Raw genomic sequence first — 18,511 nt, 5'->3', positions numbered from 1 at the left:
AACAGCGTTTCACAGTCATGAGGGTGGGCAAGATTAATAATGTCCTAAAATACCTACTTCAGCAACAAAATAGGAAAGATTTTAGAAATACTGGATTTGATTGCTGTTGTAGGAAAAAAATGCTAAACCATTTGTCAGTGCAAAAGTGATCTCTACTTCAGAAACCACTGTGAAAAACATTAACAGGCTCTTTATAAACAGGCCTCAAAACAGCCAGTGCCTCTGTGAAAAGCATTCTGTTTAAAGATAGCTGTTTCCTAAATTAATTTGGACCAGTTTGCATACAGACATGTGTCTCAAAGTAGCTGAGGCAGAGCCACACATCAAGTGACACTGTACAGATCCTTCTGCAGTACTGCAACATTGGCAGAGAAAAAGAAGGATCTGAAAAGGAAGTACTACTCTGTAAGAAAAAATGTCAGGGTATAAAATTAGCATTTTGCCACAAAAACGGAATACTACCTATCTCTTTAATAAGTGTTCAGACTTCATGAGCAGCAGCCCCACATACTCTCACTCTAACACATGAACTTAGACCACACATGTGTTCCCCCCAAAAATCCCTTGACTGAATGGGGATACTTACAAATAACTTCAGAAGTTACCTATATAGATCTGCTCCAGGATTTGCGCATCCCAAGTAGGTGAGATTAACGTAACAGTACCAGTCGAATACGAATGAAAAATGGAATTTATAAACTTGGTTTTGTAAGCATGCAAGCATGGCACAACACACTGCCTGCGCTACTGTAAATTTTAGATTGGATAACATGACAACCTGTTATCTTCTATTTTCAACTGAAAGCAAAGCTTTAAAAAGCTGGAAGACTTGGAGGGCAAGGAGTGAATTAAAATAAAATCCTCACTACAGTCTGGGACTTGTTTGTAAAACTTCAATAGTCTTGAGGATTTAGGAGTCATGAAATTCCAGTCTTGCTGCCCTTGGCAAACAAAAGCAGCTGAATTTTTAAAGGAAACGCTAAGCATATCATATTTGATAAATATTTTAAGCAATAAGTCCGTGATCTTTTTTGTTTCAATAGCCTTGTGCTGACTGGAATACTATTAGCTGTTGCACTGAAGAAACAGCATTTGAAGATGCCCTTCAAGGACTTGGTTCCAAATTAAGCCATCATGAACCCTGAGAGTAAGGGGATTCACCGGTTAAGATGGCACTCTGTTATTCTTCCAAAGCAAAACAAATAGAGCCGAGCCAAAACATTCCTGCTATAATAGTAACTGTCTTCCTTTACATATCTGAACAGACACAAATTGGCAAAGAAATATTTTTAAAATTTCTTTTACAACATCTAGTTCAGGACTTCCTTCCCTCGAATGAGCTGATTTCTGTCACACAAAGCAAGTAAACATACTTTTCTCCTACTGCAAAAGTTGACCACAGCCCTGAACCTTTCTTACAGCAATGAAAGATTTTTCAAATGCAACTTTAATGTTACAAATGTTGAATTCAATTTCAGTACTTTCTCCTCCCCCCTCCTAAAAATGGGAGAATATGCCTGCCACCATGAGATGCACCAGTTCTTCATCATCTTTACCCACAGCTCACAGGACAGTTGTGACAAAAAAAAAAACACCACTATTTCTTAGCTCTCCTCCTCCACCCATCTAGAACTTTATTTTTTTTTTTAATGAGAAGGAGAAATGGGAATATGGAGGTAAAACTATCTCTGCATATACAGCACCCTGGCTTTCCCCCAATGAGCCTGGATGCCCACTCACTGTTCCCTACCTTGGTGACTGAGAGAGATGCGGTTAGATGGTTCTTGGAAACCCGGTTCCACCAGATCCCGCCGACCATGAGCCGAAGTCTGATCTACATTGTCCTAAAAACAGAAGAGAAGAAAATCTCATCAAAAACAGGCATCCTGTACTCCCTATAAGCTACACTGTACAGAGCCAAACCACCGATACAAAAACATCCCTGACATACCTCTGAAAGAAGAAACCAACGTTAGAGAAGGAGGTGAAGAGGGGGGAAGGTTTTAGGGGGATACTAGACTATCACATCAATACAGGTGTCACAAATCCAGTATCAATAACTCTGCTGTTGGCTCATCTGTACATCAGTTTTACATTTCAAACTGGGAAACACTGACGTTAGTGCAATTTCTAGCTTAACAAAAAGTTTCTTCTTGCATCAAATTATGTGGAGGCTTGGGGTTTTGTTTTCTTTAATTCCAAGTGTGTGGTTTAGGGGTTTGTAACTAATTAACTGGACTGAAACAGATTCAGTAGTGAACTACGAAACCTCAAGTGGAATCAGAAGTTCAATTTAGATAAACATCCATAACTCTGGATGCCAACCTGTTAGAACTCTCACAAGATCAGGTTTCAAGAAGTTTTAGCACAGACTGAATTTGGCAAAGTCTAAAATACCGCAGTTTCTCACAGAACTTGCCAAAAAAAGAAGACTAGGAGAAAGCAGGAAAATTGAAATATAAATTAAAATATTACAAAAGCAAGATAAACCATGCTGAGTTTTAGAAATACAAGAAGGAAAATTTAGTGCAGGTGCACAGTTTTACAAAGTTGGCATACCTTTGCATATACCAGCTAAAGGTAGGTATGGAAAACCAGAAGCAAGTGCATAAAGTTGACCACATTAATGTATGACTGCCCATGAACCATGCTGCAGTGACATACGTGACTGGATACATATTCCTGCTGTGCCCACAGTGTGAGACAGATACATGACAGCATGACCTGCATTTATGTCAAAACATAGGAACCACCTTCACAGCAAATGACGTTGTAGTTATGGCAGAGCAACAACATGCACACAGTGAGCAGCAATTCCACTATGTACAACCGTGAGCTCTCAGCCCAACACTTCCAGTTGACAGAATACAAGCTAATGCTAAAAAAACATAACGGATGTAGTGTTTGGTGATAAGAACTGTATATAGTTATAAAGGATACAAAATAAATTACATTATCTCTTATTTGGAGAGACCATCTCAAACAGCAGTTACTGAGCTTTGACTCAAGTACTCAAGCACCGCTCTTGAGTGTCTCCACCATCAGGGATCAATTCAGTAGCCCAAAGGCTTTTAAAAAGACAGAGACTGCCAACAGTGGTATGACTAACGGAGGTTTTAACAAGTAGACAATATATGATAAGATACGTACGGCATCCATCATTCTATGCCAGATATAAATGGAAACACTCGGCCTTCTGCCTCCATATTGGCTACTTCCCATTACAGCTCTTTACATCCCTGCCACCGATTTCCACAACACTGGCTGTTGTTTCATAAGCCACATCTAGTTAATCTCACAAGTTTTTGTACTTGTCTCCCAGGAATTAAGAAAAAATTAAAAAAAAAAAAACCAAAATGTCAGACTTCCTGTCAGTATGACTGTATTTGTTTTTACTGTCTTGAAACATGGCAATATTTGTTAGCTCTTTCCCTGAAGCTAACTGAATGGTGTTGGGAACACGCAGCTCCTGAGCTCCTGTCTCTGTCAAATCCCTTGCAACCACAGGGTATCACATCCTAACATTATTACCACTTTTGGAGCACTAGTCGTTTTCACTGGATGTATCTCATTTTCTCTGGGATACCACACAGTCAGCACTGACCTGGCCAATAACATCTCAATTTTAAATTTCAGGGACTTCCAGCACAAGAAGGCCACTGCAGGAAGCAGAAAGCACACACTAAATTAAGAGTCCGCTCCTCAGAAAGTTTAGCATAATTCTTTCAAAGGCTTCAAGGACAACAGTAGGGAGAAGATGCTTATCTAGGAAAAGTTGCAGTCAGAACTTAAAGCCGAAGTCGATTGTTCTTTAGTTATTTCAAACCTAGTACAAAGGTTGAGAGGTGAACATCGCAGAGATGAAGAACACAGCAGCAGAACATCCTTCATCCTAGCACAGAGCTTTCCTTGCGCATTTCCTCCCATGCAATTCAACATCACATATTTATATCGGGTAGATAAAACCCCACTGACGCAGTTTAGTAGCCTTAGTGCCACTTCCCAGGAACAAGTCCGGATATCCGATGTGTGGATGCAGTTGCCTATTGCCTGTCAGCTGGGAAGGGTAACAGGGCATCCCAAAATAAACAGAAGGCTGAACAAGAAAACCAGTTATAGGCTATTTGTTACACACCTAAATGTGTTTCCAGTTGTCACAAGACATAAAAGCCCCTAGTGGAAGGCTAGATTCATGCAATACTATGTAGTAACACAGGACAGGATGTGGCCAAGATGCATCTTTTTACCTTTGGGTTTCCCACAGCAGTAACACACAAACACTTAACTCAGAAGACCCTATTTCAGGCTTAGAGGTGGCTGCAAGTCCGTGACTCTTCAATGAAAACACTTTTTTTTTTAACTAGCCATTGCCAATAATTTACAGGAATAGGATTCATCCTCTCTGGAACCACCTCACAGCTGTACCAGAAGATGCTGAGAACCACAGGTCTTCTTCACAAAGCTTATGCCAAAGTCACAGTGAGATAATATCAAAGTTTTCAGAAGCAGAGGTTTCATTGACTAATGATTGCCAGTGCTGCCTTTACAAAGCTGATGCCCCTGCCCATTTTGTTAGATGCAAACCCCTGCCCAGAAGGTCCATGAGTTCTGCAGCTTGAGCAGAGTGTGGAACCAGAGGTTTCCTCCGGGCACCGAGGGCCAGCACAACCCAAGTGCTAAAGTAAAGCGACAGACGTGCATAAACAAAGCCACACCTGTTAAAGCAATGCAGGTAGCAGAGGAGAAAAGGTAAGGGCGGTGTGATTTAAAGAGCTCAGGGTAGTTTCACATGACCCTCCAGAATCTGTTTGTGTCCGTTGTGCACAAACAGTGGCACCTGGCCAGCTGCAGCACAGATCAGACAGGCACTGGAACAAGGTTAAAAGAAGAAAGGCTGGGGGGGAGGAGTTATACAATTGCTCCATGCCGGTGGCCTCATTTTTGGGCCCCACTTGGGGCCATGGCCAAGGCCCTCAGCAAGGTGGGCACCTGCTTTGGTCCATCACCGTCCCCCCCACTGCTGCTGAAACCAAGCTCCTGGTAAGTCATGTGTTTGCTCCGTGTTTTAATCCCCAGCTCTCCCTCCTCTTCCAATAAATGCTCTCAATATGAAATTAAAGCATGTTACTTAACTTACTGTACCGTCCAGCTATTGTAGTATTTTTAGAAGCTAGCTAAGCATTAGCCCTCGCTGACTTGTTTGCATGTACTATTTTCTCTGGCAGTCAGCATCTGTGACCAAGGATGATTTAACTGAGTGACTAGCAAGAGTGCTACAAGGATCTGAAGCAGGGTTTATTTTTTTTTCCAAGAGTCTTTTAAAGCAACAGCATTCCATATACCCAAACACACCATCATTACAGGTTAGATTTCAGTGTCCTTTTGTAAACCTACATTGCATGATGCAAAATGTGACATGCTTCCATCGCATTAAGAGCCAAAGTCCACTCATAGGCAGTATTATCTCTATGTATCAGTAACCAGGACAATCTGGATTTATTTTTCAATATATAACCAAGCCTTTCAAGTTGCACTCCTACTATGACATACAATGTTTGCTCCTGTTTGTGCTAGCATGATAAGCATTTCAGTTATCAAAGAAAACATTAAATCTGGTGTTTTAATCAGAGAATCAGACAGCCATATACTATAGCAGCTCTGCTGTCTGCACGTGTGCTCTTTAGTCACTTCTATAGCTCCAAGTGCTACTGTTCCCACCTGCAGGTCAGCTCAGAAGAATATGTATCAGAACAAGACAACATTATTAGTCTGACCAGTGTGTTGCCACTGCTCTGTTCTTCTCTCATCTTGTATTTTTCAGGACAGGTTATCCAGACAGTCATTTACGATAGTCTTAGAGGTAAATAGGGCTTCGAAAAGCAGATACAAAAGTACAGACAACAAGCTCTCATACATACTTCCCTTCTGCCTCTTTCTTTGTAAAGAAAGGGACCTGACATTAGCAGAGACAGAGTAGCTTTCTCTAGAGGTCTGGAAATCCCCTTTTACTGAAGGCTTCAACTTTTTCCAATTTGAGCAGTCACTGGATGTATATGTGATGAAGGAAGGCCACGAGTAGCAGCACAGCTTCTCGGAAGCTCCTGGGAGCATGGCCAGACCAAGGACGTCCAGACCACCAAGACAACAGTCCCCGGTTTTGCATTTACTGTAGCCGTCTACAAACCCACACAGCCGTGCCCCTTAACAAAAGGTTCAATTGAGCAAGAGTCACGCGTACTCATGCCAGCAGTCCCACGGCGACAAATTAAGATCATGACATACTTCTGATGTTTGTACACCGTCCAGCACACCAGTGAGTCAAGTCAGACGTGCTGATGGGTCCCACTGCAGTTTAGGAGAGTATCAAGGCAGATACACCTCGATTTGCACAGAGGCACTCCTGCCGCCCCAGGAGCTTGCTGCCTACCTGGCAGGGCTACACCGAGGTAGATGTCTGGAAACAAGTCAAGCATAAAATTAGCCAGGTCATTACTTGAACCACCTTAGCTTTACTCTGTTCAGGCAACATGTGTAAACCAAAATGAAGTACCTTCTGCTAGCATAGACTGAGGAAATTATTGTGAAGTGTTCAAGTATAAGGGGTTTCCAGAAAAACCCAGTTGTTAAAATTCACTGAAGATGTATTCCCCAAGGGCTGTGAAACAGTGGACACAGCTCCATGCTCCAGAAGCAGAAAGGGAGTACTTCCAGAAATTACGCTTTCTCTTTGTATCTGCAACTTGTTACTCTTACACAAAGGATACAGAACTAGATGAACACTTCTTTACCTGACCCAGTACTGTGATTCTTAACATGCTTCTGGATTTTCCTTAGGCAACAAACAGACAAAGCCACACTTCTTCTGAGTACCACTTCATACGATTCTTCACTTCCCAAACAAAAGACTATTTCCATGTATGTAAAGTAAATTTCTGCATTGTTTTCTAAGCGATGCTTCTTGTTTATGCCATAATTTTGCAGCTTTGGTTTACTTAAAGCATCAAATGTACAAAGAGGAAAATAGACTCAGTTATGATTAAATGCTGAGTGGCCAGCTATTCACCTTAACAAACTTTTCTATAAGTTACTGGTATGTGCAGCCATCCACAGAGTCTCTGTTCTGTCACTCAGTTCGACTCTTAGCCCTGTGAATGCAAACACATAGGCTGTTACAGAAAGAAATCCACCTGACAGATCCAGACTAATGTTCAAGCTCCAATCCAAACTCCACAGTCTAGATCAGGTAGTAATGCACATGATGCTCCTTAAGTCACTGGGCTTTCTAGTGGCTAAAAACCAGCAGCACAGTCCCTACCAGATATTTCTTTGATACAACATATTTTCAGCCTGCTGACACCCCAGGGTGTCAAGAAGGGTTAAGGTTAGGAAATTTGTCCCAAGTACAGTCACGAAGGAAAAGCAAGGCTCTTGGGTTTGCCTAAAGTCACTGCTTTGCAAATGATATCATGTTTACTCAAACACAGTTCATATTTTTCACTGTCTTCTCCTAGAGCTCCAATCACGTCTTCCCTGGGCCAGTGCTTAACATGTCACAGAAATAAAGAAAAAGAAACAGGCTTTGCACACCAGGCAAAAAACTTTCAAGCGCATTCTCAGACAACACGCATATTACATAATTAAAGACCTGTAACTAGGTTTCCTGCCTCTTAACTATAGTCATTTGACTAGGTGAGAGCCAAGTGAAAGGCTCAGTAAGTCAACAGAGTAACCGTGACCCTAGAATTTTAGCATTCCCATTGCTAAGAGAGCTTGTACAAACAAGGGCTTAAAATAAAGCCACTTAGCTTTGTCAGGAGTCCCGCTCTCTCTCCTGAAGCAAAAAAGCCACTAACGGCACGAATCCTGATTTTACAGTACTGGCTGTCAAGACTGCGCGCGATAATCCTGGAGACCAGGAGCAAACAAGCCCAGCTTGGGATTACGGGAGCAGCAAAGGCAGCAGCACATTCCTCCCAAAACACCGCGGCACCTCCGATCCTCGCTGCTGCAAATCAGCAAAATCGTGCGATAACCTGGCAGGGTGCACAGACCTATTTCTACCCACACATCCATACCACCCTCCGCAGTCTTACCAGCACACCACACAACATATACAATAGCTACAAGAAACATAACATTAACAGGAATTAGCAAATAAAGAAGGAAAATGAGACTGACAGACAGACAGACCTGGGTCCACGGTCTATGTCTCTGCGGCGGCTGGGAAATCCGTTAAATGAATCACAGGAATTATATTACATCCCATGATGCAGGGGAAGGCAGAAAGGGTTGCCAGTCTGACCTTGGAGGAACTCCCTCCAGACCCCTGTCTGGGTTTCAATAACCCACTGACCAGAAAGTCCTTCAATTCAGCAAAAAATTGGGGGGTTGGACCCTGTTGTCAGCACCAAAACCCTGCAGCGTACATGTTCGAAATCAGCGGTTTCTTCTCCAACACCAACAAAAAGCTTTATAAATTCACAGACTTTCACATTTATACAGTATACTGCTAAAGCTCAGCCAGAAATTTATTTTTATAAAGGTGTTTCAGATTTATTTTAAGGATTACCAGTTACAGGACTTGTCATACCTGCACTGCAACTGCTATCAAGGCAGTTTGGTTTCACATGGAAAACTGTTACCTACTAGCCATTTTTTCCCTTTTTTTCCTTTTTCAAAAGTGTCTCTTCAGCCATCCCAAGAAAAAGAGAAAAAAGAAATTACTCTGGCAAGAGCAGGACCACAATTAGCAACCTCCAACAGTATCTGGTAGCAGCAGTTTATTCATAAAAGGCTTTTCTCTGGTAAGGCAGGAGGGAACATACCATGTTAGCTGACAGCTTCAGCAATGCACTTCTACAGCACGCATAGACGCCAGCTTTACAGATTCAGCTTCCCTAGGCTGGTCTTTGCAAAATTGGCATTATCACGGTTTTCAACACTACTGCACCAGAATTTGGCAAGAACTACATCAAATTAAATGTCTCTCATGAGATGCAGTCCTCTCTTAGTATAAACTGCTTTTGCAAGAACTCAGCTGTCTACCAGTACTCTGCACAGAGAAAATGGACAGTATATTACCACACTGTGCACTTTTTGGACCAGACTGCCACCTATTATGGTACAAAAAAATTCAATGCCATCATGGTTGCTGTCTTTTAATCAGCTAGTACGGAGGGAATCCAACTGACAGGCTCAGAAGTGCTAAAGCCTTTGTTCTATTTTTAATAAGACTAAAACCACCGTGGCTGTTAGAGACAGTTTACGTGGTTTACAGCTAAAATAAAGTCTTGAAATACAGAAAAGAACAAGTGCACAAGGTTCCTGGTGAAAGCAATCACTTCCTGGATCTGTCTTCAGCTAGCAAGCACTTACAAAAATGAAACAGTTACTTCCTGATAAATTGCCTTTTTGATTCTTTTTTAAAACCATAAACTCAGTTCCTTTTCATTTCTAACAAAACATCATTAAATAAATGAAGTTTATATTAGGAAATTCTTCACAGTAGAAAATTATATGCTTCTGTGGAAATCCTGTTTCTTCTGCTGGTCCCCATAGATCCTGATAATGCATCTTTAGCTTGTACTTAATTTTCAGTTAGCCTTACCTCCAAAGCAAGTCACTCTCACTGGCAAGGGACTGCCACTGACAAAGCTACCAAAACCCTAATTTTTCGCATGTTCCAAGCTCTTTGGTTTTGGTCAATACCAACTTCACCAATGAAGTCCCTGAAAAATATCTTTTCTAAGAGAGATTTGTATTTACCAATAGGAATTCAACAGAAAAAAAATAGAGTTTTGTTACTCTGATAAAGTATAAACTACAGTAATATGTCAGATTTCTTTTCTTTTTAAAGAGGCTTTTCAGTGAAATTTTGCATCATTCTCTTATCGAAGAATTGATACATAACACACATTTCAGCAATTAAATTGAGCTAAAAGCACAGCAAGGCTCTAATGAACTTAATGATCCATATGTGTTGTTAACTACTATAGTGGATGATGCTCATGCAATCTAAGGGAGTGATGCAACCCATATGAGTTGTTGCTCTTACCTTATTCAAGAATTTTTACCAGGGTCACTTTCTATGTTTTGTCCAAGTTTCTGGAGTACATTGTCAGACTATATTCCTTCCTCATCAGAAAGATGAAAAAAAATATAACAAGAATATTTGTACCCAGGTGCTGTGGAAAATTTCAGTATGTCACACACCTGCTAACACACCCGTAATGTCTTCAAAATTACCTTTTAGCTTACATTAAACAAAAAAATAAGAAAAAAGAAAAATCTTCACATGTTCTTTTGGGGGAAGTCGTAACATGCAACAAGAAGGTACAGGATATTTGATCCTTTCCAACTCGCTGGCCTTCCCATGCTCAGACCTGTGAAATACAAGGTAGCTCATCTGTTCTACTTGGCATTGAATCTACTAGAGCTCAGGTTATAGCAGTGCTGCCGGCCAGCTGCTTCCAGGAACATTGGCTTCGGGGGTCAGGTTTTGACAGCACCCTTGCACCAAGTGGAAGGGAGACGTTCTGTGAACTTTCTTGTACAGCCTGTCCCAGTGCAGGCTAAGGATGCCCTGCATTAACCTTGGAAGGCTCAATGCTTAAAAGGATGAGCCAAATGGACTCTGGGATCTGCCACTGCAGCAACATATGTGTGTTTCCTGCCCAGGCAGAGTGTAGAGAAGAAGAAGTACTATATGCATATAAATACACTCTCTTTAAGAATAGATATTCAAACCTTTCTGCTTTAGGAAGTAGTAACCCCAACCAGATTTACATGAATTGCATGAAACTATAACAAAGGAATGAAAGAAGCATGAAACACAGAGTAAAGGAATTTATCCAATCTGAAAGTGAGTCTGCTTTCTTAAAGCCAACACTGCTATCCCCTTCTGTCGTCTTCATGCTTCAGGTTCAAACAGGCCAATACGTGAGGATGATTCTTGGCAGCCCTCGACAGAGCTGATAAAATGATCAGCCTCCTGTGAGGCAAGAGCCACGGTGCTCACACAGACCATTAAAATTCACTTCAATCTGGAAACCTGATTAATTTCAAGTGTCACATTGCACAACTTCATATACAATAATACTTTGCTATCCCTACTTGCTTCAACTATCAGCAATACAGACCTTATCTCCCTATTATCCAAATCGCTGCAATTTAGGGTGTGCTTGATACCCCTCCCCTCCTTCCCTGAAGAGTGATCCTTAGCACTAGATAAGTAATTAACTAGGTCTAGAAATGGCTGTCCCATCTCATCAAACTTGTGATTCTGATTACCTTAACTACACAGCTTTCTGCTTAGATAAAGAACTGTCTACCTGCTACATGGTACAATCTGCCCCAGAACTAGCTGCCCACCCTCAGCCAAGGACATTTGTAGTTTAGGTGAGTTGCTTCCAGTTAGATACAGAACTAACTCCTTACACATCTCCAGAACAGCAAGCCTTACCAAAAATATTATATTTAAGAATCTCTAGATATGGGGTAAAGATTTATACACCTCAGATGACAGCTCCATAACCTATTAAACGAACAAACCAACCCACAGAAATCACAAACACATCTCTGAAGCACAACAATCATGCCTTTTCATGATTAACAACCCAGCATCAGATCTTGTATTGGAACAGACAGCTACGCTCTCCTCTAACCAAACAGCAATGTTCCACACTCTCAGAGCAAATCAGTAATGTAATTTACACAAAGAAAATGGAGTGCAAGAAATAGTCTACAATATAAGGGAACTTAAATAGTTCTTTTATACTGCTTACATTGCAGTAATAGGTTACTTTGCAAGCCCTTGGGAAAAGAAAAAAAAACAACACACACACAAAAAATCTCACACCCAAAAAACCCCACACACAACTACCAACAACTGCCAATAAAACAAGGTCCCTGTATTTCTGCATTTAATCAGGTTTGAACCTCATCTGACCAGCAGTTTTAAGACAGTCACATCACCACACCTTTCACATTGATGCACCAATTTGTTTGTTTGTTTGTCTAGAAAAAACAACAGGAATTCGTCGTCAGTGATGCTCTGTTAGAGATCATACATAAAGCCACTGCTCCCAAGTGTTAGAAATAGTGGGACAATATTTCTAATACAAATTATGCTGTAGTGCTGCCTACATACAAATTGTCAATTCACAGCAGTTGGAAAGAACACAAAATAAAAATTAAGCTAAGACTAAGAATAGGGATTGTCCTGGATATTTCAGTGCACCACTGTCTTATCTCCATTTCTCAAAATGCAAGAAAATTGCAGTATTTTCTTCATCTTCAGGGTACTTATTAGAATTTTTTTAAAAAGTAGTAATTAGTGTGACTATAGTAAAACCCAAGCAGCTCGAAGGTACTTCTAGCCTGAGAACTTCTCTCAGTGCTCTGGATACTTTACCGATCTCCCTCTGATTTTCAGAAATCTAGGTACAACATAAAATGTGCTTAATTGCTATGCTTGTTCGAGTATTACTAAATACATTTCTATATATATATATTAATGTAGTGGCTCCCATGTTCTGTCCTCCTTGAGGAAAGCAAGCTAACAAGAGGTAGCTCTACCAGTTACCCAGCAGAAAGACGGCTTTATCAGAAAATATTTTGGACTTAACGTTCTCAAAATGAAGAAAATTCACAAAAGCTCAGTAATTTGCATTTAAATAGTAACAGGTTACACGTACAGTTTCAAGCTCTCCCAGGAAAACCCAATATAAAGTGTAAATCTTTTGCCCAAACCGGCACTCAGAAAAAAAAAACTGCTTGCTAAAAGTAAGCATGTCAATCCCCTCTTCATGCTTTGAAGGTTTTGGTTTTGTTTTATAACTAGTTCACAGCATAAGTGTGTCAAGAGACCACTTAGCTTGTATACCTTCTCCCCACTTTTTGCTAATGCCTGCTAGACACATCCAAGAAAGTTACCCACAACACATCAGAACATACACTGCAATGCTCCAACATGGTCAGTGGCAGCAGCTGCCTTAATTCTGCACAAATCCTCTGAATACTGGGCTATGTTAAGGCCTCAACAGATCAAAAAGCTTTCAAAACTACCAGTATGTTACTGGAGGAAGGTGCAACATGCCAAAAATTACCCAGGCAGCATATGAAATGAAACAAGCAAACCAACCCAAACAAGACCTGCCCAGGTACAGGGTCTCCAAACAGAGAGAGATTTCAGAAATTGCAAAGCTGGTTAGGCAGAAGTTCAAGAAATCCTAGTTATAATACTGCCATGTGTGCAACAATTGATCGTGTTGGCTTCAGCAATGCTGAAACACTACAGCTACGAACCACAAGAACATTTCTGCAAATGGATTTCTACTGTTCGCTCCAAGGAAATAGGAAGCAATCAGATGAGCTGCTGTTAAATCAGTATTAAAGTGACTTTGAAATGCCTTTCTTTTTCTTCTTTTCTCTTCCTTGAAACCACTGCTAAGATGAGAGAAGAAAAATAAAGTTATTTGTGCAAGGGGCTAGGATCTTGTGCATGAGCAGCTACCATGCATCTACTGAGACGGCGATTAACTCCGGGGCTCAGGGGCTTTTGCAGCACAATCAGTATTTATTATATTGCTTCCTTTAGTGTTGAGCTATTCTTTCGAACACAAAAATGCAGATCTATGGAATAAAGGTAGTGGAAAAGACTCCTACTGAGATTAAAGTCAAACAAGAGATCAAAAAAAAAAGGGGGGAATCGTAGGATGAGGAAGAAAAAACTTTGAACTAAGCTTTAGAAGCAAGCTGTGTGTGAGAGGAACAAGCCACTTTGGATACAGCTGAAATGAAGACCATTACATATGTAGTTAAAACAAGAAAATTAACTGTGGCAAGTTACCTGGGAGTTCATTAGTACATCACCACAACAATGACAGCACATGTGTAATCTTGCATCCTAATAACACGTTATTGTGCCAACATCCCTGTTGCAGGAGATGGCCAGTGGGACAGTTGATAAGAAGGCTCTGGTCTTGTGGGTTTGGGTTTATTTTAATCTGCAGGGCAAGTCACACTCTAAAAGATACGCTGTCGGAAAACTATTTTTCCAATCTGCTCTCATCCAGCATAGCAGTTATGGTTTGCGACTAAACCATCCAGCCAATTAATGTCCAACAGCCAGCAGTTTGTCATCATTTTGAGGACATAATGGACTCCAGAAAAAACAAGATTGCAAGAGATGCCTTTTTCAGAACATCTTTAGCACATTTGGTTAACCACTTGCTCATGTCAGAAAAAAAAATAATTAAAAATATATATTTATATTTCATGCAGAAATTTCATCAGCACATATGTAGGAAGGTATTTTTCCCATTAAACTTACAAAATGCTGCCCTATACTTCTGTATGGTCAGAAGTAGAGAAATGGGTACGCTGAAGTCTTAATTCACATTCACCTTAAAAAATAGGCTCTACAAGCGCCTCCAGCTACAGAAGCCTGATGGTGATTGCCTCAAATGTTGACATTAATATTTGGGTTGAAAAATTCTGGGTCTGTCATGCATTTAAAAGAACAAAAAATTAACATAAATTCAGTGTGCATGTGTGGGCAGATAAACATGCTATAAGCTGCATTAATAAGAGGGTATCTGCAACATTAAAGTGATCTAACACATCAAGTAACTGAAGTGATCCAACAAGTACAAATAACACATGAAACATGGAGGAACGTGTATGTACACAGGATCCTAGAGAAATGATCCTGCAGAAATCTTTCCAACAGGTGAGGCCATGATGGTGTGATCATGGCAACCACTCCTGGCTTGCCAAGGAGTCCTTGCTTCCTTGCTAGTCAAGGAAGGATGACCCCAAGAGAGATGCTCTGGAAGAAGAAGGATATGCAGAGGTGGAACAGGACAAGAGCTCACAGGACTGTGGGAAAAAGCCCATGGAGGTAGACCAGCCACAGATACAGTCATTGCCTCCTGACATCACCATTGCCAAAATGTCCTGCAGAAAAAGGCAGTGGTCTCCTTCCAGAAGGGTCAAGATGTCTTCTCCCAAGCTCCCCCAGGCACTGTTCTCCATCAGCCTGCACACAACAACTCAAGGAAATCCTGAACAGCTCATGTCCCTGACAGGGGGGTGGAAGAGACAGAAAACCTACAGGCAGGCAAGGGAGATGTTACCCTTGCCAGGCCAAGCACAGCCTCTTTACAATCAATAAAACAATCAGTAAAACAGTTTGCGCATTTAAAGGCTTGTGTCAGCTCTTTCCTGACCTGCTCTGCCTCTTCACACTCCAGGCATGGGGGGCAGCGGAGATACTGCCCAAGCAGAAGAGCTGGAGCAAACAAAGGATTCCAAGAACAACAAGGAAAGTTTCTATAGGTTAGCAAGGGCAAAAAGATGACTAATATTAATCTATTTTGTGCTCAGTTGTGCACAGGACCCAGCATCTAAGGACGCAAAAAGATCAGCAACTTCTTTGCCTCAATTTTTCCTAGGAAAGTTCATCCTCACATTTCCCATGTCTTTGAGCATACTGTCAGCATCATTTCTCACAGTGAAGGACAGTTATGGATCACACAAGCTAGCTGGACCAAGTCCCTGGGATGAGATGGGATGCATTAGAAGATGCTAACGAAGCTGGCCAATACCACCCTGAGGCTGCTCCCCCTTATCTTCAAACAACTGTCACTGATCAGAGGAGGACCGTGAGGACCACAGAGGCAAAAATCACATTCATTTTCAAAATGGGCAAGGACAAGGATAGGAGGAACCAGAAGCTGGGCAGCCTTGCCTGGTTTCTGGCAAGACTATGGAGCAAGTTCTCCTGGAAGTCATTGCCAGGCACATAAAGGACAAAAAAGCAATTTGTAAATCTATGCTGGGTGTTCAAAAGAACAAAGCATACTTGACATTTCTGCTCACAATTTTATACTGTTTATATTAAGGGTCTCATCTTCTCAGGAAACCAAAGCACTTACATGGATCATTGTGCTGCCTTTTGATTTCCTTATAATGTTGCATATGCTAGGTTCTTCAATTATCTAGTTAAGATTTTACAATATTGGACAATCTTATGGAATTCTGGAGTATCTAGTTATTTTTATTAGAAAAGCAGGCACTCCATTTGTACTCCCGACAGCCCAAAGCACTCTGCCTCAGATGAGGCTAAAGACTGCAGAAGTTAACTGCAAACTTGAGAAGGACCTACTGCAACAGCATAAAATTCATCAAAAACACTACTTTGCCTTCACTGAAGCATCAGTTTTACAAAAACCCACGTGAGCTGAAATAATGGTCTGTCACTCTCCTCCACTAATAGCTTCAAGAACTTCTTCAAGAAAGGTGCCAACACCACTTTGTCAGAAACCCCCTCCTGAACTGTGCAGAAGTATTCAGTATTCTGGGGAACTTGCCAGCATGACAGTATTTACTGTATGACTAATATGCATTAATGAAGCACAAATGGACAACTATTTACTTGTGCTAATAACTAAAGCGCTTTATTAGAGCTAAGGCCTCTAGCATGAAGGATTGCCAGGTTCCTCCACTTGCCAAAATTATGTCAAAAAATGGAGCCAGTGTGTAAGACATCAAGAGCTACAGCCAGTGTGCAGTAGAGTCTTAAGTTATTGTTTAACATTCAACTTGCAAAGGACAAGCATGCTCCAAAACCACTGACTGTATCCGAGGGCTTGTCTTTTCATTGTAGAGGCTAGAATTTCAAATATGCACACTGGTCTTACCAGTACGCAAGCCAAAGCTATCTTAAAATAGCAGTAAAGCCTGAGAGCTTTGCTGGGCATTTGTGTTCTACCTTTGATTGCTTGTTGTTCTTTCAAAACCAGAAAGAAAAACACTGTATCTTAAGGCCTCAGATTAAAATATCAATACTATCTAGCATAAAAGGCCGTTAATACCAATAATCTGGCCCTTTCTACATGAAGGATTCCTGAAAGCTGATCAGTTTGGTAAAATTCCATCCTGAAAAAACAAGGCAAATTCATCCAGCACAAAGTCCTTGTTCTGTGCCCTGCTCTCTATGACACATCTCTGAGAAGGGAACGTACCTGCCACACTGGAAATACACCTGAAAATAAGGGCAGAGTTTTGTGGGAACCTAGGGAGAACTTTTGAAACTGTATTTTAGGCTGCATTATATTAGAAATTAAAAAAATATACATACATATATATATATCCTAGAGAACATAAAACAAGCAGCTGAAGATCCTTTTCAGTCATAGCTAGTGCTAGGTGGACTTGATTCATCTCTAGCTTCACAAAGCTGAGGGTCACACTCCACCACCAAAAACGTGGTGAGTTTAGGCTGTTCTTGGTGGAATCAGCAGCTTCAGTTCAAGACTCAGCTGCACCATTATGATTAGATGTTCTGCAAGTGTAGAAACTAAGTGACCCCTGCCATAAGACATCACACTAACAAACCACAGTTTCTTCTTAGAAACAAAAAAAATCTGCTCTCAAAGTTGATAACATTTAAACAACTTCCTGCAGAACTACAGGGGTTTGTTTGTGCGGTTGTGGTTTGTTTTTTGGTTTTTTGTTGTTTGTTTTCTCCCCTCCTTTTTCAGCTTCAAAAAATACAAAATCGTAAGTTCTTATGAAATAGTGTCCTTTGATCAAACAGACTCCCTTTAGACTGTGTAAGGCAAGATAATCTACTGCGCATAGCTTTTAGCAAGGTCTGGATCTAGATATATTTCTTGGAAATACTTAAGTATAAGACATTATATCTCCAGTCTTTTCCAAGGATAGAAAAGGCCTCTTTGAGCCAACTGGCATGGACAGCAACACCAAGAATTATCTGAGTCACAGCACTTTTCAAGAAAGTGACAGCTCCAAATGCACAGCAATCTTATCTTCCTCTTAAAAAAAAATAGTCTTCTCTAGTGGTTATTATTTACTCATATGTAGAGCACAGAACATCTGCAGGAGGAAGATTCCTTAAAAGCACACAACCCCAAGCTATCGCTAACATGATTCCAGTTGACTATTACAACAACAATTTAAAAAATATATACTTCCATTCTCTTACATTTCAGGTTTCTATTCTCTTACATTTACACAGACATTTGAAGTATGAAGCAGTCTTAGCACTGGTACATCAGCTTCACTCTTCCATCAAGTGAGAGCTGTTACGAACATGAAAACACTCATACTGGTAGTTCTCCAAAATAACCAGTTGGTTAACAGCTTGTTAAATATTTACTCATTTGGAAAAGATCCTATCTATTCATAAGAATAAAAAATATACTGGATTTAGTTTGGTGTTATAGTCTGCTAAACTGATTGTTACCATTAGTTCAGAGTGGTTTCATTAAGCGTTGTGAGAAAACACCAGAAAATGGCCTGTTGTTATCAACATGGGTGTTTTTACAATCTGGAAGCAGCATCGTAAAAGATGCACAGAAGTCAGAACCTAAAGAGATCTCTCTCTTTTGATTTTCACAAGACCACTGACCAATTGAGGTTGGAAAGGACCTCTGGAGGTCATCTCCACCCCCCTGCTCAAGCAGTGCCACTTACAGCCAAGTAG

General features: G+C 40.8%; 1 protein-coding gene across 1 annotated transcript in view; it reads right to left on the bottom strand.

The window, feature by feature from the left end:
• Positions 1–18,511, bottom strand: part of GRB10 (growth factor receptor bound protein 10) — a gene marked incomplete at its 3' end in the record, with an annotated part of 107,210 nt that overhangs the window by 82,318 nt on the left and 6,381 nt on the right. Inside the window, exon 2 of the mRNA XM_080340233.1 lies at positions 1,751–1,844. Coding sequence (XP_080196359.1) covers positions 1,751–1,844 — 94 coding nt within the window. The remainder of the gene's footprint in view (positions 1–1,750; positions 1,845–18,511) is intronic.

Source organism: Nesoenas mayeri (assembly GCF_963082525.1).
Source record: "Nesoenas mayeri genome assembly, chromosome: 2".
Lineage (NCBI taxonomy): Eukaryota > Metazoa > Chordata > Aves > Columbiformes > Columbidae > Nesoenas > Nesoenas mayeri.
The sequence above is the reverse complement of the archived record's forward strand: the minus strand, read 5'-3'. Positions and strand labels throughout refer to the sequence as shown.